The 24,824-nt window shown below is 56.0% G+C and overlaps 1 protein-coding gene across 1 annotated transcript in view; it reads left to right on the plus strand.

Annotated features, from left to right (window-relative positions):
- Nucleotides 1-19,150, plus strand: part of LOC130015899 (vacuolar protein sorting-associated protein 33A-like) — a 115,214-nt gene extending 96,064 nt beyond the window's left edge. Inside the window, 8 exon segments of the mRNA XM_056106644.1 lie at nt 246-372; nt 1,002-1,069; nt 1,914-2,051; nt 2,907-3,044; nt 4,214-4,226; nt 4,229-4,333; nt 4,336-4,372; nt 19,084-19,150. Coding sequence (XP_055962619.1) covers nt 246-372; nt 1,002-1,069; nt 1,914-2,051; nt 2,907-3,044; nt 4,214-4,226; nt 4,229-4,333; nt 4,336-4,372; nt 19,084-19,150 — 693 coding nt within the window.
- Nucleotides 19,151-24,824: the final 5,674 nt, after the last annotated feature.

Here is a 24,824-nt window from a genome sequence, read left to right on the forward strand (position 1 = left end):
CGTGCCCTGGGCAACCCAAAGACCTAAACTCTTAGAAATGCACTCTTGGCAGCCAGGGCTGGGGCTGAGGCACAGTGTGTGTGTGTGTGTGTGTGTGTGTGTGTGTGTGTGTGGCCTTGGGTACCTCCCCAGCACTGCTGTGGCTGTGACTGGGGCACGCCCTGTGTGTGTGTGTGTGTGTGTGTGTGTGTGTGTGGCCCTGAGTGCTGTCCCCAGTACTGTCGTGACCTTCTCCCCTCCCTCAGGAAAGGCACAACGCCAAGACGGTGGGCGAGATCAAGCAGTTCGTCTCCCAGCTACCCCACATGCAGGCGGCGCGGGGCTCCCTGGCCAACCACACCTCCATCGCCGAGCTCATCCAGGATGTGACGAGTGAGTGCCCTGTCCCGGGCTCAGGCTCAGGGTGTGTCACTGGCTCCCTGCTACTTCTGGGGGCCCCGGCTACTGTTTCACTTGTGCATTGTTCCCTGTGCTAGCCGCTGTGTCCTCGCAGAAATGTTCCGAGTGTGACTGTTGGGTTCTGTGGGGTCAGGTGGTGCAGCAGGGCTCTCCCAGGCTCCGGGTGGCGCCAGCACTGCTTCGCCAGACCTGGCACTACTTGCTGAGTTGGTTTCAGTCGGATGTTGCAAGGAGCTGGAGTTGGAGCGGTACTGCAGTGCCTGGCACACAGCCGGCCCGGGTTGGATCCCGGAGTCCATATGGTCTCCGAAGCCGGCCAGGAGTGATCCCTGAGCACCACCGGGGGTGGCCCCCAAACGAACCAAAGTAAAATGCCCTTGGGAAATTGCTTTAATTAGTGTGAAGGGGGAGCTGCTAGGGCCCAGGCCCCGGGGCTCTGTGTCTAGGCGCACCTCGGGGCACAGGCCGTCGGCCTCACTGTTCTGGAAGGTGCCTTCCCGGTGATGACTTAAACTTGGTGCTTGCTTGCTACTTTGCATGCCTCTGGGAGAAATGAGCATTTCTCCCACTTCTGAGATGCTCGTGTGTTAATTATGTTTCAGCATCTGAAGACTTCTTTGATAAGTTAACCGTGGAGCAGGAGTTTATGTCCGGAATAGACACCGATAAGGTACGTGAACACTAAAACCGTTTTAGCCGATAGTTAACCAGATTGGCAAACAGAACTCGAGGTAGGAAAGGAATCGCTTTGATTCCCGTGTCTGGCCTAAATACCTGCCAGGGCAGTGCAAAATGTGCGGAAAGAGATTCTGCCAAGGGATAGGTTTCTGTTGACCGGGGGTGGTGTGTGTGTGTGTGTGTGTGTGTGTGTGTGTGTGTGTTCCATGGTGTGTGTGTGTGTGTGTTCCATTGCTGTTCGCTGTCCTCAGAGAAACAAGACCCAGTGTGTGTGTGTGTGTGTGTGTGTGTGTGTGTGTGTGTGTTCCATTGCTGTTCGCTGTCCTCAGAGAAACAAGACCCAGCCTTGAAGCGGAAAGAGATTCTGCCAAGGGATAGGTTTCTGTTGACCGGGGGTGGTGTGTGTGTGTGTGTGTGTGTGTGTTCCATTGCGTGTGTGTGTGCATGTGTTCCATTGCTGTTCGCTCTCCTCAGAGAAACAAGACCCAGCCCTGAAGCCCAAGACTATTGAAGCCCATCACGGATAATATAAGAGCGTGGGTTATATGATCGCTTTTCCTGTCTGCCCGTCAATAAATCCCGCATTCTCACTTGCAGCAAGCAAGCGCCCAAATTCCCCACAGTCCCTGCTACTTTACTGATGCTGCTCAGGTGTCGCTGACAAGTGGGACAGTTGCACCCGCCCGCAGCCCCTTGAGCTTAGGTTGTCCAGGGAGTGTGGGCAGGAGCGTGAGCCAATCTCCAGTCTCTCTTTGATCGGGCCTCTGAGGGCCCGGGGACGCCCAGGCCTGCAGGCCCAGTCCCGGTGCTCACGCACAAACCTGCCATGACTCTAGGTCAACAGTTATATCGAGGACTGCATCGCCCAGAAGCATCCACTCATCAAGGTGCTCAGGCTCATTTGCCTGCAGTCGGTGTGCAACAGTGGGCTCAAGCAGAAGGTTCTGGATTATTACAAAAGAGAAATTCTCCAGGTCAGTGTTTCTAAGTGACTCATTTGCCAAGGGAGAAATTTTTTAAAAAAGCAGTTGGTCTTGTTGGGGCTGGAGTGATAGCACAGCGGATAGGGCGTTTGCCTTGCACGTGACCGACCCGGGTTCGATTCCCAGCATCCCATATGGTCCCCTGAGCACCGCCAGGAGTTATTCCTGAGTGCAGAGCCAGCAGTAACCCCTGTGCATCGCCGGGTGAGACCCAAAAAAGCAGTTGGCCTTGCACGTGGCCCACCTGGGCTTGATCCCCAGCATGCATATGGGTCCCCTGAGCCCACCAGCACTGATCCACGCAAATGGGTCCCCTGAGCCCCACCAGCACTGATCCCTGAGCATGGGGGGGCGTGCAGAAGCAAACAAAACAAAGGAGACATCTGGAAAACAGCACGGCAGGAGGTGTGGTTGGCCTCCTTTTCCTACTCCGTCATTTGAGTACACTGTCATCTATCTTCCTTACGTTGGGCCCATGCATTCTGATTTAAAGTGAAAATGTGGGGTCCAAAGAGCTCGAAAGGGGCTGGAGCAATAGCAGAGCGGGTAGGGTGTTTGCCTTGCACGCAGCCGACCCTGGTTCAATTCCCAGCATCCCATATGGTTTCCCGAGCACCTCCAGGAGTGATTCCTGAGTGCAAAGCCAGGAGTAACCCCTGAGCATCGCCGGGTGTGACTCGAAAAGAAAAAAAAACAAAAACAAACCAAGAGCTAGAAAGGGGTAAGGCACTTGTCTTGGATGCTGCCGGGTATGACTCAAAAACAGTAGTATCAAAATGAGAGTGAAAATGTTCGCTCCCTTTTCGGAAGTGGGAGATCTAGCAGGCTCCCCAACTTCTCTTGCAGACATATGGCTACGAGCACATCCTGACGTTACAGAACCTGGAGAAGGCCGGGCTGCTGCGGCCCCAGCAGGGGGGCAGGAACAGCTACCCCACCATCCGGAAGACCCTGCGCCTCTGGATGGACGATGTGAATGCGCAGGTGAGCCGAGTCTTCGAGCACACGCAGGCACATGCACGCCATCTAATAGGCGAGCCGAGCCTTCACGCACATGCACACGCGCCAGCACACACACAGACACGTACATAGACACACACACATTTCCCCAGTGGTGTGGCGTCCTGCTGGTGGGAAGGCGCTGCCCTTGCAGAAGCCAGGACTGAGTGGGGCTTGTTGGGGGACACTTTTTGAAGATGGGGGCTGGGGTGGGAAGCGGGGGCCCTTGTCCACTTAGGCCTCAGGGCGGGGGAGGCTGGTCTGGGCTCAAGGAAGCCTCTGGTCAGCGAAAAGGCCAGCCTCAAGTAAGAGGATTGGGGACCAACACAACTGACTCACCGTGGGCAGTTGGGGCTGCTGGACTCAGAGTCACTGTCAGAGAGGGGGGGTTTCAGACTGGGGGTCACTGTGATGCTAGGGGCTGTCACTCTCACCCTTGGGAGATTTGGGTGTGGCTGTGCCCTGGGGCCTCGGCCCCTAGAAGAATGCCTGAGAGTAGCTTGGCTGGGCTTAGAGCTCTCCACATTCCCTCCCCCCAGTGGGCCAAGTTTCCATAGGAGAAGTTTCTCACCAAATCGATGAACAGTTTTTCTTCTGTGGGGGTCGGATGGAATCTTTCCCGGGCAGACCATTGAATGTTCGGACCCAGCGGTGCTGGGGTTTGGCCACGCCCCTGCCCTCTGCACGGGCTGCCGGGCACTGGCACCTTCCAGCACACAGGGACACCAAGCAGCTTTCTGAGATTGGTTTGAGACAGAAGGACTCAGGGCCAGGAGAGGTGAGGGCAGAGCCATGCGTCAGCTCTGCACCACCAGGTCTGATGCATAAAGCTGTAGGGGTGGGGGTGGGGGGGAGAGAGAGAAGGAGAGAAGAGAGAGATTGGGAATTGGGTAGAGGGTGGAGATGGCAGGGCTCAGCGGGGTAGGCTGGAGCACACTGTGTTCCTCCCAAAAGTCAAATCCAGGACGGCAGCGTGGAGGACATTTGCCTTTAATGTGGCCGACCCAGGTTGTGTTCCCTGAGTGCAGCACCAGGAGGGAGCCCTGAGCACCGCAGGGTATGGCCTCCGCAAAAAAAAAAAAAAAAAAAAAAGATCCCATGGCCCATTAGGCAGAGTTGGTTGACTCCAGGTGTCCCTCTCGAATCCTCCGCAGAACCCGACGGACATCTCGGCTATGCCCCCCTCAGCATGCGGCTGGCCCAGCTGCTCTCCCGGCCTGGTTGGCGCAGAATCGAGGAAGTTCTGCGCATTCTCCCCGGCCTCCACTTTGAGGAGCGCAGCCGCTGCCCACGGGCCTGCAGAAGAAACGTAGGTTTGTGAGTGATTTTGTTTTCGTGACCCGCCTTTCCCCTTGATTGAGTCTTGGCAAGACCTGAAGCCTCTAACCTTACATTCTCATTTTCTAGAAATACAATTGCCTACATTTTTCATTCAAACTCTTGAGGTTCTGCAGTGTGACCTCAGGGCTGGATGCAGGGTGTGCGGGAAATTCTGTTTCTCCCACACGCCCGTCCCAGCCTGTTTCCTACTGGTTATTTTCAGCACATGTTTATTTGTTTGCTTTGCTTTGGTTTTTGCTTGGGGCCTCACCTGGTGATGCTCAGGGATTACTCTTGGGGGTCCTCACTTAATCACTTAATCACTTAACTTCCCGTTAGTCGTCGATTTGCTCGAGCGGGCGCCAGTAACGTCTCCATTTGTCCCTGTCGCGTGCTAGTGTAGCCCAATGGCATCTCTTCGCTCCGGGAACATGGAGGGCCTCAAACCGATCGTTCATGACCTTGACAAAGAAGTCTGACCATCTGGTAGGTGGGCGGCCACGCGGTCTCTTGACATCCCGTGGAATCCAATCAGTAACAGCTCTAGTCCAACGGTCGTCTTTAAATCTCATTACGTGACCAGCCCATCTGATTTTCGACACCTTGGCAAATGAGACAGCGTCCCTGATCCTTGATCGTCGACGGATGTCAGAACTCCGGATTCGTTCTCTCATTTGAGTGAAACGTGATATTCCAAGCATAGCTCTTTCTATTCTTCTTTGGGAGACCTGAATGGCGTTCTCATCTTGTTTGCGTAGGGCCCAGGTCTCTGAGGCATATGTTAATGCAGGAAGAACAGTGGAATCAAAGAGATGTGCCCGGAGCCGGAGGTTCTTCGTCCTCTTAGCTATTTCTTCGACGTTCCTGAAGGCGTTCCAAGCCGCTCTCTTCCTCCTGTGCAGCTCGGGTGCCAGGTCATTTGTCATGTTGACCTCTCGACCTAGGTACACATAGCTGTTGCATTCGGAGATGGTCGTTCCATTGAGAGCGAATGGGGCATCAGGAACAAGGCTGTTTCTCATAAACATTGTCTTCGTAAGATTCAGCTGTAGTCCTACCTTTCCACACTCACGGTCAAAGTCGGCCAGCATTTGTGCCGCTTGGCTGATGTTTGGTGTTATTAAAACAATGTCATCAGCAAAGCGGAGGTGGTGTAGTTGCCGACCATCTATCTTCACTCCCATTCCTTCCCATTCCAGTCGTCGCATGATGTTCTCGAGGGTGGCACTGAAGAGTTTTGGTGAAATGGTATCACCCTGCCGCACCCCTCTCTTGACATCAACGATCACTTCTTTGTAGAATGGTGAGATCCTGGTAGTGAATCCGCAATACAGCTCACGGAGGATCCTGATGTATTGGGCTTGAATGCCCTGATTGGCTAGGGCTTCAATGACCGCTTCCGTCTCAACAGAATCAAAGGCCTTCTTTAAATCAATGAACGTTAAGCAGAGCGGCATCTTGAACTCCCGAGAAACCTCAATGAGCTTGGTTACCGTGTGGATATGGTCGATGGTGCTGAATCCTTTGCGGAACCCTGCTTGCTCGCATGGTTGTCCTTCATCTAGTGTTCTGCCAATCCTATTCAGGATGACTCGAGTGAACAGCTTGTAGATGACAGACAATAGGCAGATCGGGCGATAGTTGCCAATGTCATGGATGTCTCCCTTCTTGAACAGTAGTACGGTCCTGCTGGTTTTCCATTGAGATGGAACCTTGCATTCAGACAGGTAGCGAGTGAAGAGCCGAGCCAGTGTATTGATGAGTACTGACGGCAGGTTCTTCAGGTGTTCAGGTCTGACCTTGTCTGGGCCGGGTGCTGTTTGCTTCTTTACTGACGAAATGGCGTGTCGGATTTCGGAAGGGAGAACGTTGGAACGACATACCCATCCTGTGGAATTTGGTATGTCGGCAAGTGGACATGGCTATCGAAGAGATTTGAGTAGAAGTCATGGATAATCTTCTCCATTGCCGTTCTGGAGGATGTGATGGATCCATCAGGACGTCGGAGGGCAGTCATCTTGGTCTTATAGTTGGCGAAGGACAGGCGGGCGTTACGAATACTTTTCCCGGCTTCTGCCGCATCTACCAGTACTTCTGCTCTTCTCTCTTTGAGGTCTTCCTTGATCGCATCTCTGCACTGCTTTGCAAGCTCGGACGTTAGCTTGCGGTTGCCTGAGGCATGCGCCAAACCACGCTGGCGAATTAGCTCAAGAGTTTTCGAAGATAGGTGACTTTTTGTGGCTATCTCTCTCTTGGCGTTCCTCGCACATTCATGGAGGTGCTGAACCAGTCGATCGTATTCCTCGTCAATGTTGTCAACAATGGCATCTTCCCATGTTGCCGCAATAGTACCAAAGAGTTCCCAGTTGGTGGTCGTTCTGGGAGTTCTCTTTTTGAACTTTGCAGCCCTTTCTCCCCGCTCTGTGAAGTAGAATTTTGCACGAAGGAGACGGTGGTCCGATCCCGTTCGAAATTTTGGGACAACAGCGACATCAGTCAGGCAAAACCGTCGATTGAATATGATGTGGTCTATTTCGTTGTGGAATCGTCCACCGGGAGACTCCCATGTCCATCGTTTAGATTCTGCCTTCTGGAACTGTGAGTTACCATGAATGGTCTTGGTCGACATGATGAACTCAGACAGTCTCTCACCCTGTTCGTTCCATTCTAGGCCATGGGTCCCAATGTGAAGTTCTTCAGCTGATCTTCTCGGTCCTATCTTGGCATTAAAATCACCCACAATGATCTTGTAGAAGGTGTGGTCTTCTTTATAGAACTTCTCTAGCTCCATGTAGAACTTCTCGATTTCTCTTTCATCATAATGAGATGTTGGTGCGTAGACAACGAAGATAGAAACTGCAGGCAGTGAGCCACATCTATTCAAATGTAAACGTCCGATTCGGGTTGTTAGGCATTCAAATGAATCAATGCTCTTGGCCAAGTTTGTGTTGACAAGGACACCGACGCCTCCAACACCTCTTTTATCGCATGTTCCGAGGAACAATTCTTCTCCAGTGTCGAAAACGGCATGGTGAGATTCGTGTCTTCTTGTCTCGGTCAGACCAATGATGTCGTACTTGATCATTCGCACTTGTACCATCAGGTCCTCGATGGATGCATCTGATGCTAGCGTACGTGCATTGAAAGTACAGACGATCATTTTTGTCTTCCTTCATTGTGGCAGCCTAGGTCGGCCTTGAGATTTTGTCGGCCTCTCCTTTCTCATCCTTCTCAGTGCTGCCATGTCGGTGAAGCCTTCAGGGTCAGGTGAATGAGACCAGTTGTAGTTACTGGTTTTGGCATATCGAATACACAGCGGATAGCTTGCCAGGCTCTTCCGTGCGGGCGGAATACTCTCGGTAGCTTGCCAGTCTTTCCGAGAGGTATAGAGGCTTTTGGGGTGACCTCTAATCACCCTTGTAGGTGTTACCATATTTGAACCCTATCAAATATGGTACGACAATTCCAGAAGACGGGTATTTAGTGTCTTATGATGTGTCGCGCGGCCGCAAGCGGCCGCGCGGGTCCGGAAAGCGTCCTGGAGTGTGGCGACGGCTGGGTAGTGGAAGTAGTGTCGAGAGTGGAAGTCTGCCAGTGGGATATTTATCTGGGTAGGGTGTGTCTCCTGTGCACAATTCGATCCCTGGGTGGTTGATGGAAGCAGACAGGGCAGGGTAGGGTGGGGCTCCTAATTAGAATCCCTTTGTCACCTGTGGTGGTGGGAGCAAGCAGAGAAGCTCTGTCCCTGGGTCCGCCGAGCCTGGAGTCCAAGGTCTCAGAGAGTTCCGCTTACCTTGTTCTGTGGGTCTTCAGTTGTGCGTGGGTCTCGGCCGGAGCTGTCGCGCGGGTCCGGAAAGCGTCCTGGAGTGTGGCGACGGCTGGGTAGTGGAAGTAGTGTCGAGAGTGGAAGTCTGCCAGTGGGATATTTATCTGGGTAGGGTGTGTCTCCTGTGCACAATTCGATCCCTGGGTGGTTGATGGAAGCAGACAGGGCAGGGTAGGGTGGGGCTCCTAATTAGAATCCCTTTGTCACCTGTGGTGGTGGGAGCAAGCAGAGAAGCTCTGTCCCTGGGTCCGCCGAGCCTGGAGTCCAAGGTCTCAGAGAGTTCCGCTTACCTTGTTCTGTGGGTCTTCAGTTGTGCGTGGGTCTCGGCCGGAGCTGTCGCGCGGGTCCGGAAAGCGTCCTGGAGTGTGGCGACGGCTGGGTAGTGGAAGTAGTGTCCTCAGGGGTCCATATTTGACTCTTTGATATCAGGAAAGCACCTTCGCACTGAACTGTCTATCTGGCCCCCCAGAGTTTTTCTTTTTTAAATGTTGTCTTTTTCTGAAAGGTGGTTTTTTGTTTGCAAATATGATTTTATATGTTTTCTTTACTATCTTTATGTCAGGGAGCACTTCTGAAATATTTCTCTTTCAAAGTGTCAGCTTGGCTCTTAGGGGCGCCCGGGCCAGAACTCTGGCTCTTTCTTCTGTGCGGTGAGGTTTCTCCATGCTTAGTCCCTTAAGACAATCTCTGGACCCAAAAGCATTGATTTATGTGAGTTTTCAACCAGATGCTTTTCCTATGACGTACTTTTCACTGGAAATAGGGAAAAGTGGGCATGGCTGGAGCTCTGGCAGGCCGAGTGGAAACCTCCCCCCCCCCCAAAGTGGGTAACCACCACCTAGAGTGTGCGACCCTCAGCCTCAGCGAGAAAGGGAGGGAAAGAGAAAATAAATACCGGAATGAAGGGGAAGATGCTAGGGGGAAACACATCAGCTTGATAATGTCCTCTAAAAACGGCGTACCAGGGCCAAAGAGATAGTAAGGTGGGTAGGGCACTTGCCTTGCCCCTGGCAGACCCGGGTTCGTTCCCTGGCACCCCATATGGTCCTCCAAGCCCCGCCTGGTGTGACCCCCAGTGCCAAGCCAGGGAGTCAGCTTGAACCCGTGCATGGCCCCAGCGCTCCTGGTGCCTGTCTGCGCCCTCTGCGCCCTCTGCCATTGGAAGCTTGTGCAGGTGTGTTTGAGACGCGATCGCATTTCCCTGCGTTCTTGGGCGTGTGAGTTGATTTGTGGTACTGCTGCTGTTGGTCTCAAGACTTGACCTTTCGAGAACGCAGGTGCATCACCAGATTTCCAGGCCCCCATTCCCTCAGCATGTTGGTCTCAGCAGCACCTTAAGAGAAAGAACCTGGGGCTCGCTTGGTTTCTGGGCTGCTGTCAACCAGCTCCCCGTGGGTTTGCTCACGTCCCTGGGCTTCGGCCTGTGGAATCCAGAACTTTCCTGGGCTCCCCCGATGGTCTCTCCCCACCCCAGTCTTGGAGCAGGGAAGGGCTTGCATGCCCTTGTGTGGTGATAGGACAGGGGCCTGCCCGACCCTGTGTGGTGACAGGACTTGGGGTTCACCTTCCATGTGAGTCATTGCATGTCTGGGAGAGGCCTCTCTGCTCCTTCTGTTCCCAGTCAGCAGTGCGGAAGCTTTGAGGAAGCGGCTTGGTCACCCCAGCTGAGTGTAGGGGCTGTCTCGGTCACACCCAGGGTCGTTCCTAGCCCAGTGCGGGCGGGCTGGGGCCATCCCAATAGGCAGACCCAACACAGGTCGGAACCAAGGGCCCCAGATCCCCCCGTGGATGCTGCATTCACATCTTCTCTCCCGCACTGAGCCACGATGGCCCCCAAGTCAGCATCCCGGCAGGGGTAGCCACGGCTCTGCTCACCTGAGCTGCTCACAGTGGCCCTCACTCCGGGTATTCTGCTCGAGGGACCCCAGAACTTGGGCACCCTGGCGTGTGTCATGTGAGCAGTTAGATTGGGCTCAAGGCGCTGGGGGGCTCCCAAAGAACCACCAGAATAATTCCTGAGTGCAGAGCCTATCCCTTGAGCCTCGCCGGGTGGGAGTTGTTAGAGGTGTCTCTGTAGTAATACGCCGTTTTTAAAAATGAATGTTTTGTTTGGGTGCTCGGGGCTGGGCAGGGCCGGGCAGGAGCCGGCTTAGCTGTCCGCAGGCAGACACAGTTCCCGCTCTGAACAGTCACCTGGGCCCCTGAGCAGTTCGAAAGAGGCCCCCTAATGCTTTCCTTCCCCTGCATCATCCTCTGTGGTCTGCTCCAATGCAGAGTTTCCGGTTCTTTTCTGAGGACTCTTTGGACATCCTGACCAGGGTGGCTTAGACTCAAGTGTGAGGCTGCACCCCAGACCTGGCGGAGCCATCCTACGGGGTCTTTGGGGATGTTATGCTCACTCTGGGCCAGGCTCTCTGGGAGGTCTCCCTCTGCACCCCGCCCCCAGTCTGCACACCTCCACGGTGTTATCTTTTTATTGTTAATTTTTTCACCCGGAGATGCACGGGGGTTACTCCTGGCTGTGCAGTCAGGATTTACTCCTGGCGGTGCTCAGGGGACCATATGGGATGCCGGGATTTGAACCCAGGTTGGCTGCATGCAAGGCAAATGCCCTCCCCGCTGTACTATCGTTCCAGCCCCGACACTAGAAGCTTCGACCTGGGGATCCTTGTTCCTTCAGGTCTTTTGCATGGAAGGGCGGGTGTGAGTCAGTACTCAGCGGCTGTGAGCGTTGGGGGGATTCCATGTCATGTGGGGTGTCCGTGAGTTTTCCGAGGCATGTGGGGTATCCCCTGGCGGCTTCTGCAGGGCAGCTGGGGCTGGGACCCGGGTTAGGCCAGAGATGACCGGCCTCACCTGCGGTCACCTTCTCTCAGTCCTGTTTGCCGGCTTGCTCTTCTCTTCGAGCTCTTGCTAACTCTGATTTTTCCCCCTGACACATAAAAATTTCCTCTATCTGGATATTTTGAAGTTGAATGCCAGCGTGAGGCGGGTGACGGGGCTCGCTGATGACAGTGAATAGATGCCGTTTGCATATGTCCTGTGCCTTCAGGCTGTATATAGTCTTGAACTGTGTCTGCAGCTCCTGAAATTTTGTTTGGAACGGAAGACTGATTTTTATGTAACTTCCTGATAGAATGTCATGCGGCGCTGCCCGAGGGGTAAGGGGTCCTCAGAGTCCTGAGAGGGGAAAATGACCCAAATTGAGGTGCTTCCTGTGTGCCAGTGTCCCATCACGCCACACCTCCCAGGGCTGGTGTTTCCCTGTCCAGAAGACGCTCGACAGACGTGAGCCAAAGCTCTAGCAGGGAGGAAGCATTTGTGCTGCGGGATGAAACAGAACTGCCTTCGGAACCCCCAGCTTTGAGTCAAGCTGACATTTTCAAGAAATACAAAACAGACTTTTTTCCCCCCCATTTTTAGTGAGAGCAGATAATCCCCTAAGGTTATTTGCTTTCCTGAGAGATATTTAGCTTACCCTTTCAAGGTTCATTTAGAGCAGATCTTGGCGGTAGATCCGAGTTGGGTGCTAACCGAGTTCAGAGTGTTTGCCTATTTGCGGCCTTCTTTGTCTCTTAAGAGGAGCCGTAGTTAGAGGCCTCCAGAGAAAACAAAACACAAGCACCTGCTTCCTCCAGGCTTGGTTCCTCTGGTCTCAAGCCCTGGCCACTTGTCTATGCGTCGTCCCCAGAGCAGGTGGGGGACAGAGGCAGAGAGGGTCTGAGCAGCCTCTGCATGGTGCTCCCCGAGCAGTGCTCCCTATCTTTGTGGCTTCTGTTGAGGTTCTGAAGTGAGTCATCAGGTTCTAGTGACAAATGTATCATGTATGGCGTGACACAAAGATGGAGTTTGTGCCATCAGTCCCCGGGGTGGGAGGAGGGAGCGTCGGGTTTTGGGGGTCAGTGGCAGGAGGATGTGACCCATAGCATGTCGGCTTTATCTCGGGTGGGGGAAAATGGATCGTTTGGGGAGGAGTGTGCTTGGAGTACAGATTTGCAGTGTTTTTCTGGATTTCTCTCTCTCTCTTTTTTTTTTTATTTAGGAGTACTGCTATTTATCCAGCCACGGATTAGCTGATTGAATTGTGCATGAACTCCACCTAACTTTTTTTTTCATTTTTTATGATTTTATTTATTGAATCACCATGAGAGCAGTTACAAAGCTTTCAGGTCTAAGTCTCGGTCATACAATGAAACACCCGTACCTTCACCAGTGCCCATTCTCCACCAACAACAACCCCAATATACCGCCCTCCCCCCCCCGCCAGGTCCTGCCAGGATGAGCCCCGATGACTGCATCAGAGTCGGCCCTCAGCCCCTAGGTTAGGTCACTCCGCCCTCCCCTCCTCCCCACCACTCCCCCGTTCCTGCTCACTCATCCTCGAGGGGACCCGCACTCATTCAGCTTGTGCTCCCAGTCGGAGCAGGCCAAGCCATACGCCTCTGTACAGCTCTCAGGCCTTAGTGGGCTTGGCCACTCCCTGGCCACGGTGCGGCAGGTGTTGCTTACAGCACTGGGGTCACAGAGAGCAGGGCTGTCAGGGTCGGGCTCAGGGCCTCTGCCCTGTCGCCCTGCCCCTCGCCCCCCCCCTCCCGTCCACAGATTTTGTGGCCCGGCTCCTGAGGAGGGCCCTGGGCACGGTCACTGGGTCCAGGTCCCACTCGGGGGATGCCGAATGACCTCAGCTGGAGATCTGTAACTGCCAAACATTTGTGAAACGTTTTCTGAAACCACTTTCTCAGGGCCCAGGGGTCCAGAACTGGGCCCCGCAGGGACCAGAGGCACATTGGCCAGCTAGTGCTGGCGTCTGCAGGGCAGCCCTCCGGAGCCTCAGCCGGACGCTGGCGTCAGGAAGGTGGCGCCTGCCCCTTTAAGAAGGGCCCATGATGCCCTCCTCCTTGCTTAATTCTCATTCTACCTTGGAACGTTCTAGACTCCAAGTGCGATTTTCAGTCTCTGTAGGAGACTGGCACGAGCCTGTTTGTCAGAGCTCAGTTCTCTAAGCTGCGAGTGCAGTGTGACACAGGTGAATCTGAGTCTTAGGGCTTTTTGCCCGCGTGGGGGCGGCTTTTTTCTCTAACAGTTCTTTAGTGTATGATAGTTTTTAATCTTTAGTTTGTTTAAGTTTTTTTAGTAGTTATATATATATTTTGGGGGGTTGGGCTGGGGGTTGGGTGGTGTGGGGTGGGCTGGCCATACCTGGCTGTGCCCAGGGGTCGCCCTGGTCGGCTAACATCCCTGTGCTGACGGAGATCGAGCCCAGGACAACTGGATAGAAGGCAAGTGCCCTCCCCACTGTCCTGCCTCTCTGCCCCCTGCGGACTTTTCTATTCAATATGGAATGACTCTGAAGTTAGTGGGCCCTCATGGGGGGCTGATGAGAAGCAGAGGAGAAGATGTCACTCCCCCGGGACTGGTTGGAGCGCTGGCACTGATGAGCGCGACGAGCCCTGCCAGCACCACGACGCCCATTAGGCCTTCCCGGGGTCTCGGGCCGGAGTGAGGGGTTGCCCTTTTCAGGGAAAGGGAGTCGATCCTCGACCTCCTCAGGCCCCCGGGCCTTTGTCCTTCTCGCAGAAAAGCATTTCAGGAGATGAGCTTGAAGCAGGAACATTTTATTTGGAGGCTTTTAGGAAGGGGAAATGAGGGAGGGAGTAACAGGCTCGAGAGAGAGTGCGGCTTCTCCAGAGGCTCAGAAAGCCACTGAACACGTTAGGTTGCTAGGTTGCGTTTGGTCCGAGAAAGTCCACACCTCAGGAGGGGAGAAGCCCGTGACATGACCGACCTTGTAGGCAAGAGCAGTCCCTGGGCTCGGGCACACATGAGCGCCCTCCCTTGGTTCAAGGTGGCTAATCTCGGGTTTTCCCCAGGCTGCCCCTGGTGGGAGTTTCTAGCTACCTAGAGTCCGTTGCTAGGGTGGTTGCCAAGGGGGTAGAGTTGAGTGGTCCAAGGTCCTCTTAGAAATTCCTTTCCTGGCCTTTGTTCCTATTCCCTCGGGGGGTCCAGCCTGCTCTGGGCCTCCTAATGTGGGTTAATTTTGACCAGACCTTGGGTCCCGTGCCCTCAGGTGGTCTTTTGGTGGCCATGAAGCTTTTGTTGACTTCCTCGGAGTTCCATTGCCATGGTAACGCTTCCCCCATCCACATGTCTGCCTCAGTTCTGTGGGTTAAGAAATGGAGTTAATACTGGCTTGTGGTTATCAAACTTGGACAGCGTCACAGGGAACGAAAGAAACGCCAAAACCTCCTTCGCTCCCCTTTGGCGCAATTTTTTTTTTCTTTCTGGGTCACACCTGGTGATGCACAGGATTTACTCCTGGGTCTGCACTCGGGAATCAGTCCTGGCAGTGCTCAGGGGACCATATGGGATGCTGGGAATCGAACCTGGGTCGGCGTGTGCAAGGCAAATGCCCTACCCACTGTGCTATCGCTCTCCAGCCCCCCTTTGGCGCAGTCTTGCTGGGCCCTTTTCCCTGGCAGTTCTCAGCCCATAGAAAAAAGTGTGTGTGTTGCTTGCCTTAGCTTCTGTGTGTAACCACGGGCCTCTCTCACACACACATACGCACACACGCACACACATGTCCAGTGATCACTGCTGAGTCGCCTCCCGGCTAGTCAGTGTCTGGACGGGGAGGTGGTCAGTGACACTCGCAGTGCTCAGGGACGATTTCTGGCTCCTGAATGTGTTTGGGGGTGGGTGTGATGCCAGGGAGGGCGTGAGAGTCAGCTGCCCGCAGGGCAAGTACCTGTCCCCTCTGCCCTCTGGCCCCGAATCTGCAATTGTTTGCTTGTCTGTTTGGGATTGAGTTTTTGCGCAGGAATGACACTTGGTGGGCTCAGGGGGCTGTGTGGGAGGCTAGGGGTCGCACTCGGGGTGGCGAGTGTCAGACTGGCAGCTCTCTGGGCTCCGGAAGCTGCTGTGGTCGCTCCCCTGAGACAGACTCTCTCCTCTGCTCTTCAGAGATTTATCCCTGAGAACGAGTGCGCCTCAGAAGGCCCCACAGTGGGCTCGATGGTCAGGGCCCGGTAGTGGCCGCGGCAGCGTCTGACCACCTGACCATGAGTCTGCTGAAGCCCAGCGGGCTGAAGGCCCCCACCAAGATCCTCAAGCATGGGAGCTGGGCCCTGAAGGCGCCCTCGGCCGGTAAGTGCGCTCAGCCCGGGCCAGGGGAGACTCATTCCCACCCGGGAACCCCCTCCCGAGTCCTCGCCCGGAAAGGGCTCCCTGAGCTGTAGGCACGTTCATGGCTCTGGGGACAGCTCTCACACACAAGTGTCACATTCTGTGACTTTAGTGTCACGGCAACTGGTGTCAGCTGAGGCGACCAACACGCTCCCTCCTAACTGCTAGCCCCCTCGCCCGGGCTTGGGGACAGGCTGAGGGAGGTGGACTCACCTGGATTAAAGGGCCTCATTGCCGGCCGTAGCCACAGGACAGTGGGGAGGGCAACCGGGACCCCATGGGACTCTCCAGCCTCAACCTCACATGAGTGACCCTGAGCGCAGAGCCAGAAATAGGCCCTGCGGACTGGCTGGGGTGCTCCCCCGCTAAAAGAAAAAGAAGATGGGCCAGTGGACACAGCAGAAATAAGACACTGGGTTGGAGCTTTCGCCTGGCTTGGTCCCTAGCATCACGGGGTGTGTCCAAAGATTTCCCCTCAGCTGCCCAAATATGACTGCGGCCTGGGATGCTGCAGTAGGTAGGCACATACCCTTCACAGCGGGCCTGGCCAGGCTTCGCCACAAGCAGCCCCCAGCATTGGCTGGGAGAAGCCCCAAGCACTGCTGGGTGTCCCTCCCCCCACCACCACACTTTAACTGGACCTGGACAGGCCCTTCCTGACCATTCTGACCCTTCTGACCCTTTCTGCTGTTCCAGCTGCTGCTCCCGTTGAGGAGTCCGTGCCTGGGGAGAAAACCCCCAGCGCCCCCTCCTCGGACACGCAGGAGGAGTTTGTGGACGACTTCCAGGTCGGGGAACGAGTCTGGGTGAAGGGGAACACGCCTGGATTCATCCAGTTCCTCGGGGAGACCCAGTTTGCCCCTGGTCAGTGGGCCGGGATCGTGTTGGACGAGCCCATCGGCAAGAACGACGGCTCGGTGGCGGGTGTGCGCTACTTCCAGTGCGAGCCGCTGAAGGGCATCTTCACCCAGCCGTCCAAGCTGAGCAGGAGCTTGCAGGCCGACGATGAGACCATCGGCCTGCAGCCAGCGCCTGCTGCCCGGGTCACACCGCCCCTGTCGGCCTCCCCGGCCCCTGCCGCCGCCCCGAAGGCGCCCCAGCCCTCCACAAAGGAGGCACCGGCCACCACTCACATCAGCAACCTGACCAGGACGGCCAGCGAGTCCATCTCCAACCTCTCGGAGGCTGGCTCCCTCAAGAACGGGGAGCAGGAGCTGAAGCTCGGGGACCGGGTGCTGGTGAGTGCCGATGGCAGCGGTCGCGGGTGGGTGTCCATTCACCTGTCTGGTCCATCAGGTTTTGCAGACTCGCGGTTTGGGTGGAAGGACGAGCAGCCGGGACGCCTGGTCCTGCAGTTTCCAGCTTGATGGATGCGTGCGGGGATGCTGCCAGTTTTACCAGTTTAGCCAAAACAGGATGGAGGGGTCATGCCGTGGGGAGGCCGCGTGCTTTGCACGCCTCTGACCCGGGGTTTAAGTCTTGGTCCCATGTACAGTCTCCCATGCACATCCCGTAGTGATCCCTGAGCACCAAGCCAGAAGTAAGCCCTGAGCACTCTGACTGTGACTCAGAAAACAAACCAACGAACAAATTTGGAAATCGGTTCCATTTCTCTGGTTTGTGATGTTTGTGTTTGGGGCATCACAGGGCTCACCCCGAGCCGCTCGGGCCATTCCGTGCCCGGCTGTGCGCAAGCCCTGAGCCGTCTCTCCAAACGTGTGTGGTTTGGTGTTTGGGCCACACCTGGCCGTGCTCAGGGCTTCCTCCTGGTGGTGAACTCAGGGATCACTCTTGGTAGGGTTCAGTGGACCATCTGGGGTGTCGGGGATGGACCCTGAGTAGGCCACGGGTCGGGTCCCGTCTCCCGAACATTCTCAAGAGTATGTTTTGCTGTCTTGGTTGCTCGATCTTCAGACACAGCACCTGCTCTTGTGTTTCTCTGAGCAGCTACTGGAAGGTGGGGGCGAGGGGGCACCCCCATGAGATGAGTTTCTGGTGGGGGTCACCAGGTCCCTGCACATGGCATCCTCAGTCCACCCCAAGCCCATTCCTCTGCACAGGTTCCCAAAGCAGAGGCGCTTGGCTGTATACAACTGTTCTCCCCCAGCAGAAGCACTCAATAACTCTTTCAGAACCCGTGGGAAGCGGCCAGGAAAAGTCCCCTTGGGGATGTCTGAGGCGGGCGGCTCTGGACAGACTGGGGGATGGCCCGGAGCCAGTGGCTTCCCGGGGACCACAGGGATGGCCACCGCCAGGCCAGTGTCCGAGCTGTGGAGGCCGGAGAGGAGAGCAGTGAGGTGACCCGCCTGCAGGCACAGGGTGGCCCTCGGAGAGTCCCGGAGGGTCACGGTCGGGGTTCGGGGATGGCCAAAGAATAACACGGGGAGGGAATTGGAGCTGGAGGAGACTCACGGTTTAAAGACTGGGGGGCTGGGGCAGTAGTACAGCAGAGAGGGCGTTTGCCTTTAACTCAGCAAACCTGGGTTCCCCGGTATCCCATAGGGTCCCCCAAGCATCGCAGGAATGATTCCTGAGTGTAGAGCCAGGAGTCACCCCTGAGCATCGCCAGGTGTGAGCCAAAGACCCAAAGAAGAAAAAAGACTTTTTTTTTTTAACTTGCTTTCACAACCGTCCACACCCGGACACAGGGACACCATGTCGTTGGAACAAGGGAGCGGGGACACCGCCACTGGCTCTGTGGTGAATAACTCTGATCAGTTATTCATTTATTGGTGGTCGTGCTGAGGGCTGAGTCCTGGCCCTGTGCTCAGGGACCACATCTGGGCAGGTGTGTGCAAGGCCAACGCCCTGCCCACTGTGCTGTTCCATCGCTCCATACCTCAGCTAGAGCACGCCTTTCAAAAAAAAGTTTTTGAGGGTTTTTTGGGGGAACCACAACCAGCATAATGGCTGTTTTCTGAAAGAAGAAGGGGGAAAAAAGAAAACCCAAACACTTTCTTTGGTCTTTTTCCTAATTCAAGGAAGGTTTGCTTGGCGCTCCATGGCCTAACGCAGCCGTGGTCAGGAGGCCGTGGCGAGTGGGGGCTGGCCTTGGGGCACTGAGGCGAAGCTCCTGTGCAGGGCTGGCGCCCTCCCGGCTCTCCAAAGGCCCTCCTGCCCTTTGCCCCATTCTTCCCTGCGCACAGGAAGTCTAGGTTCTGCGCCAGCTGGCCCCGATGTTTACGGGACTGACCTCCGAGGAGCCCTTCGAAGGCTCTGACATGGCTGTTCCAGGATTAGGCCTGTGGAAGACGGTCCCCTGCCCCTGGCACTCCCCATCCCTGGCAGTGGACAGGTTGCCCCCATGCTTGTGCTACTTTGGTTCTCTTTGGAGACTCAGGGACCCTCACTGGGGTCACTGGAAATGCCCAGCTCTGACCTCAAGTCCCGTCTGTGCTCGCAAGTAGGCAGGGGTCACAGAGCGGGACAGTCAGTCTCTCTGGTCAGTCTTATGGTGTCTCAGAGCGGGAGGTCACTCTGTCCGTCCTGTGGCATCTCAGAGTCCAACCGTGAAGAGCTTCTCCGGGCTGATGTGCGGTGGTTCTCCTGACCTTGGGAGATCACTTCCCTTCTCTCCAGCTGAGCTCTGACAGAATGTTCTGGAGACAGGCTTGCAGCAGTTTTGGGCAGATGATATTTCCAGGTTATGACGCCAGGGTCTTGAGAGAATTGACTGGCTTCCAGTTGTCCTGTTAGAGGAGGCTGTTTCCGGGTCGGGGACGGCATGTTTTGTGCCAAATTCTTCGCCGATGACCAGCTGTGAGACAGGAACTTTGCAGCCTCTTCTCAGCCCAGGGCCGCCACCCCAGCCCCCTGTCTCTTGTTCTTTTATTCCTTGTCACCCTCACAGTGCCCAGGGCCCACGCCTGGCCACGGAGGCTGTGCCAGGGCCTTTGCAGATGGCACTTCAGGACTCGCAGAGACAGTCCTGGGTGACGCTGCTACCCCTCATGCTGCGAGTGACCCCCTAGCACGTGAACCCAGTCCTACCCCAGACCCGAAAAAAGAAAACTGCGCTCTCGGGCATTATTAGTTGAGGTTTCTCTCTCTCTCTCTCTCTCTCTCTCTCTCTCTCTCTCTCTCTCTCTCTCTCTCTCTCTCTCCTTTCTGTTTTGACTTTTTGGTTTTGGGGTCACTCAGGCTTTGCACTCAGGAATCAGTCTTGGCGGGCTAGGGGGACCATCTTGGGTGCTGAGGATTGAACCCAGGGTGGCCGCACACAAAGCAAGTGCCCTTCTCCTGTGCTCCAGCCCTATTTGTCAGCATTCCCGTCAGTGTCCAACGCTGTGATTCTTCTTTGCTCTGCGTCCCAGGGGCCAAGCGTGAAGCCAAGGCATAGTGAAGGAGAACTGGAAAATGGAAGTCCGCTAAGATATGAGAACAGTCATTTTCCTTTAGCTGGTTTCTGGCTTAATTGTTCTCCAGCGGTGGGGTTGCCACGGCTCCGCTTCCACACCCACGGGGCAGCGACCCCCTCGCCACACCAGGTGGCTGGCCTGGGTCAGAGATTCCTGGGGGTGTGGTCAGCCAGGCCACCGGTGTCAGCGAGTGGGTGTGAACACCGCTGCCTTGCATGGACACTGAGCAGCAGCGTCTGCTCACGCTGTAGGGGTTGCGGGGGGAAGTGGCACCTTGACCTTTGGGGTTTCTTCCGGAAATCCCTACTCTGAAGCCAGAATGTTCCTTTGCGGGGGTGGGGGCGCTGTGCGCAGTCCAGGGTGCCTGACCCGCGTCCCTCCGGCAGGTGGGAGGCGTGAAGGCCGGTGTGGTGCGCTTCCTCGGGGAGATGGACTTCGCCAAGGGGGATCGGTGTGGCGTGGAGCTGGACAAGCCGCTGGGCAAGAACGATGGCGCCGTGGCCGGAACGAGGTGGGTCCTCCTGCCCCCCCCAGACAGCCTGGGGCAATGCACGGTGCCCGGGCGGCGCTGAGGGGACTGCAGGCCACTTCACTTGGTTCTTAGGCGGGGCCACTTCCGGTGGCACTTGGGGACCCTGCAGGGATGTGGGGACAGCCTGGGGCTCCCACATGCAGCTGTGCTCGGCCCGCAGGAACCCCCCGGGCCTGCTGTCGCCCTTCAGATGCCGGGGAGGCTGCTTGGAATCGCCCCTAGTTTGCACGGTGGGGGTGGGCGGCGTGCGAGGGAGTGTGTGTATGAATGTTTGAATGTTTGTGCTTCGGAGTGTGGATATGTATGTATGAGGGTGTGTGTATGTGAGCGTGTGAGTGTGGGGCTGTGAGAGTGTTGGTGAGGGCATGAGCATGTAAGTGTTGGTGGGGGTGTGAGCATGTTTGTGAGGGAATGAGAGCGTGTCATTGTTGGTTTGAGAGCGTGCAAGTGTTGGTTGGGGTGTGCGTGTGTGTGACTGGGGCTGTGGGAGTGTGGGAGTGTTGGTTGGGGTGTGAGTGTGAGTGTATTTTTGTTGGGGTGTGAGTGTGGGGCTGAGGAAATGTGGGAGTATTTGTTAGGGTGTGGATATGTATGTATGAGGGGTGTGTATATGAGTGTGTGACTGTGGGACTGTGGGAGTGTTGGTTGGGATGTGAGTGTGAGTGTGTGTTTTAGGGGGTGTGTTTGTGAGTGTGGGACATTGGGAATGTGGGAGTGTTGGTTGGGGTGTGAGTGTGTGTGAGTGTGGGACTGTGGAAATGTGGGAGTGTTTGTTGTGGTGTGTGTGTTTGTTGGGGTGGGAGAGTGAGAGTGTGGGAATGTTGGTTGGGTTGTGAATGTGTGTGCTTCTTGGGGTGAGTGTGGGAGTGTTTGTTGGGGAGTGAGTGTGAGTGACTGGGGCTGTGGACATGTGGGAGTGTTTTTTGGGGTGTGAGTGTGTGTTTTTTGGGGTGGGAGTGTGAGAGTTTGGGAGTGTTGGTTGGGGGCTGAGTGTGTACTTGTTGGGGTGTGAGTGTGTGAAAGTGTTGGTTGGGGTGTAAGTGTGAGTGTGTGTTGGTTGGGGTGTGAGTGGGAGTTTTGGTTGGGGGTGTGAGTGTGTGTGTTTGTTGGGTGAGAGTGTTTGTGAGTGTGGTGCTGTGGGAGGGTATGATGTTTGTTGGGGAGTGAGTATGTGTGAGTGTGGGGCTGTAGAAATGTGGGAGTCTTTGTTGTGGTGTGTGTGTTTGTTGGGGTGGGAGTGTGAGAGTGTGGGAATGTTGGTTGGGTTGTGAGTGTGTGTGTTTCTTGGGGTGAGTGTGGGAGTGTTTGTTGGGATGTGAGTATGTGTTTGTTGGGGTGTGAGTGTGTGTTGGGGTGTGAGTGTGTGGGAGTGTTGGTTGGGGTATGAGTGTGAGTTTGTGTTGGTTGGGGTGTGAGTGTGTGTTTGTTGGGTGAGAGTGTGTGTGGGGGGGCTGTGTGAGGGTATGATGTTTGTTGGGGAGTGAGTGTGTTTGAGTGTGGGGCTGTGGAAATGTGGGAGTGTTGGTTGGGGTGTGAGTGTGTTTGTTGGGGTGAGTGGGAGTGTGAGAGTATGGGACTGTTGGTTGGGGTGTGAGAGTGTGGGAGTGTTTGTTGGGGTGTGAGTGTGTGGGAGTGTGGGGCTGTGGGAGCGTGTTAGTCTGTGGGCGTGTGAGACTGTGGGACTCAGTGGACGCCTCGGTCGGCGCCTGTCTCTCTTGCCAAAGGGGTCTTTTGTCCCCCCCTCCTCGTTGTCGCAGGTACTTCCAGTGTCAGCCCAAGTACGGCTTGTTTGCTCCCATTCACAAAGTCACCAAGATCGGCTTCCCCTCCACGACGCCGGCCAAGGCCAAGGCGGCCCCCGCGAGGCGTGTGATGGCCACCACCCCCGCCAGCCTGAAGCGCCGCCCGTCGGCCTCCTCGCTCAGCTCTGTGAGCTCCGTGGCCTCATCCGTGAGCAGCAGGCTCAGCCGCGTGGGACTAGTAAGAAGCTCCCCCCACCCCGCGCGGTGCTCGGGCCCCCACAGACTCCCACGGCCCCAGGGGCGAGAGGCGGAGCAGGACTGGGTGGGCTGAGCAGCTCCGGGGGGGCAGGCGAGTGGCTTCCCAGCCACCACCGGTGACAGGAGCAGGGATGGGCCTTTCCTTGGGTGCTCAGGGCTCAGGCCGCCTTAGGGCTGAAGTGGGGGAGCTGAAGGGGGCGTCGGAGGGTCAGAGCGGGAACCAGAGACTCTGGGGAACGCTTGGCGCTTGGCGTTGCTTGTTTGCTCTCTCCGTCCCTCCCTGCTCCCTCCTGTCCCTCTGCACCCCTGTCGACATGCAGAGGGGCCTCGACTTCTGTCCATTGCGGGGCCGCAAGTCAAAGCTGGGGCCTCATGGCTTCTCCCCTCACGTCTCTCTGAGTCCTAAACACTAAAGTGTGTCCGAATATGCAAGGGTGTCCTGAGATATTGTCCACAGGGAAACGGGCCCACGATGGAGATGTGTCCCAGGGGGCTGGCTTTGCTGGGGCTGCGCTTCCTGCCGCCCCCTCTGCTCCGTGCCTTGACCCTCGATGCGGAAGAGGAGGGAGTGAGTGTGTGTGCAACGGAAGATACAAAACAGATGACGCGGGAATGGGAGCCAGGAGGCCACGCGCCGTGGGCACAGGCCTGAGGCCAGTCCTGTCTTGCTTGACCACCTCCAGGTTTCCCTGCCCTGCCTCCATCCTCACATCCGACTCCTCCTTCCCCTAGACTCGCCATTCAGGAGGGGAGCAGACTCAGAAGCCCCTCTCCTTCCCTCGCGAGCCAGCCCATTTGTGGAATTTGGTTTTGTTTTTCTGCTTGACTGTGGACCACACCCTGCAGTGCTTCAAGGGGCCGTTTGCAGTGCTGGGGTTGAGCCGGGGCCTCCCACATCCGAGCAAGAGCCCCACGCCTGAGCCGTATCTCCAGCCTCCCCCTCACTGTCTTGTTTTGTTCTGTTCTGGGGTCACACCTGGCAGAGCCCAGGGCTTTCTCTCGTTTCTGTGCTCGGGATTATTCCTGGCGGCCTCCGGGATTGAGCCTGGGCAGCGCTGGGGCTTCGCTCTCCAGCCCTTTGGCCCCTGCCTTGCATATCTTTACGCAGGGTGGAGCTCACCCCTACACTGCACATCACCGTTAGCACATATGACAGGAATATAGAATGAGTCTGTGTGGCTTCATGGAAGTATACCTCCACAACGTAATTCCATACGTGCACACACAAGCGTTCACTCACACACAGCGACTCATACATGTACACGTAGTGCATACCGTATATACACAGGCTTATGGGTGTATACACACAGGCACGCACCTGCATAGACACAATGCGCGTGTGCACACAGGTGTGTGTAGACATGCCCAGAGGAACGTACGTGCATGCATACATACATGCACACAGGTCCGGGCATGCCCTGTGGGAGCCTCCCGGTTCGCTTGTTGGCTGAGTTGCTCTCTGAGGTACCAGGCTCCCACAGAGGGTCTGGCCTTGCTGGCATGGAGCCTGGGGCCTCACACACCACGCACAGGGCAGAGGCTTTGGCATCAACATCCTGAGTTCAGTTCGTGGCCCCCACCTTGCCCAGCCCCTCAGCGCCCGCCTCCCCCCATGCCAGGGGTGCTGATTTCTCTCTGCTCCGGCGCCTGAACTCACAGTCTCATTCGTCTCCACGGTTGGCTGAAAGAAGCCGTTCGCTCCCAGGCTGGTTTCCTCAGGGAGCTGTCTCGGGCCCAGGAAGCGCATGCGTGCCCCACTGCTCAGGCCAGGAGGCTCAGGGAACACCGCCGCCCGCCTTTCCTAGTTTTTATTTTTGCTCTTTGGTTTTGGGGCTCACCTAGCAGTGCTCAGGGACTCCAGGCGTGGTGCTTGGGGGCTGCTCCTGGTGGAGGGGGTTTGAGCCCAGGTCTTGTTGGAGACCCCCAAGGCTGTCAAGCTCTTCCCAGCCACCCCTTGAAATCAGAGTTGAGTGCACTTCCCGGTAGCACTGCACATGGCTGGGCCCGAGAGCTCGTGTGCTCCTAGAAATTTTATTTATTTATTATTTGGTTTGGGGGCCACACTCAGGGGTGCTCAGGGCTTATTCCTGGCTCTCTGCAGGGGGGTGGTGTCACTCCTGACGTTGCTGGATCTTGAACCTCTGAAAGTACCTTCCCCCACCCCCCCCCCCACCCCACAATAGACTCTTTGGCCCTGGGGAGAGCATTTAGTAAGTAAAGCAAGTAAAGGCCCTCCCGTTGATCGTCGATTTGCTTGAGTGGGCCCAGTAATGTCTCCATTGGAAACTTTATTGTTACTGTGTCTGGCATATCGAATACTCTCGGTAGCTTGCCGGGCTTTTAATCTGACCAATATACTTTAAGTGTATTGGGAAGTCACGGCCAGATCCTTACGCAGAGGCAAGGATGAGCTGCTCCCCCGACAGAACCAGGAAGCTCGAGAGCTCCCAGCAGGCAAAGCAGCAGTGGACAGCCTGGGCCCTGCTGGGCCCGTCGGTCAGGAGGCAATTGGCAGCAGCTCAGATGACGCAGGGAAGTGGCAAGAGC

The sequence above is a fragment of the Sorex fumeus genome, unplaced genomic scaffold (genome assembly GCF_029834395.1).
Source record: "Sorex fumeus unplaced genomic scaffold, SorFum_2.1 ptg000137l, whole genome shotgun sequence".
Classification (NCBI taxonomy): Eukaryota; Metazoa; Chordata; class Mammalia; order Eulipotyphla; family Soricidae; genus Sorex; species Sorex fumeus.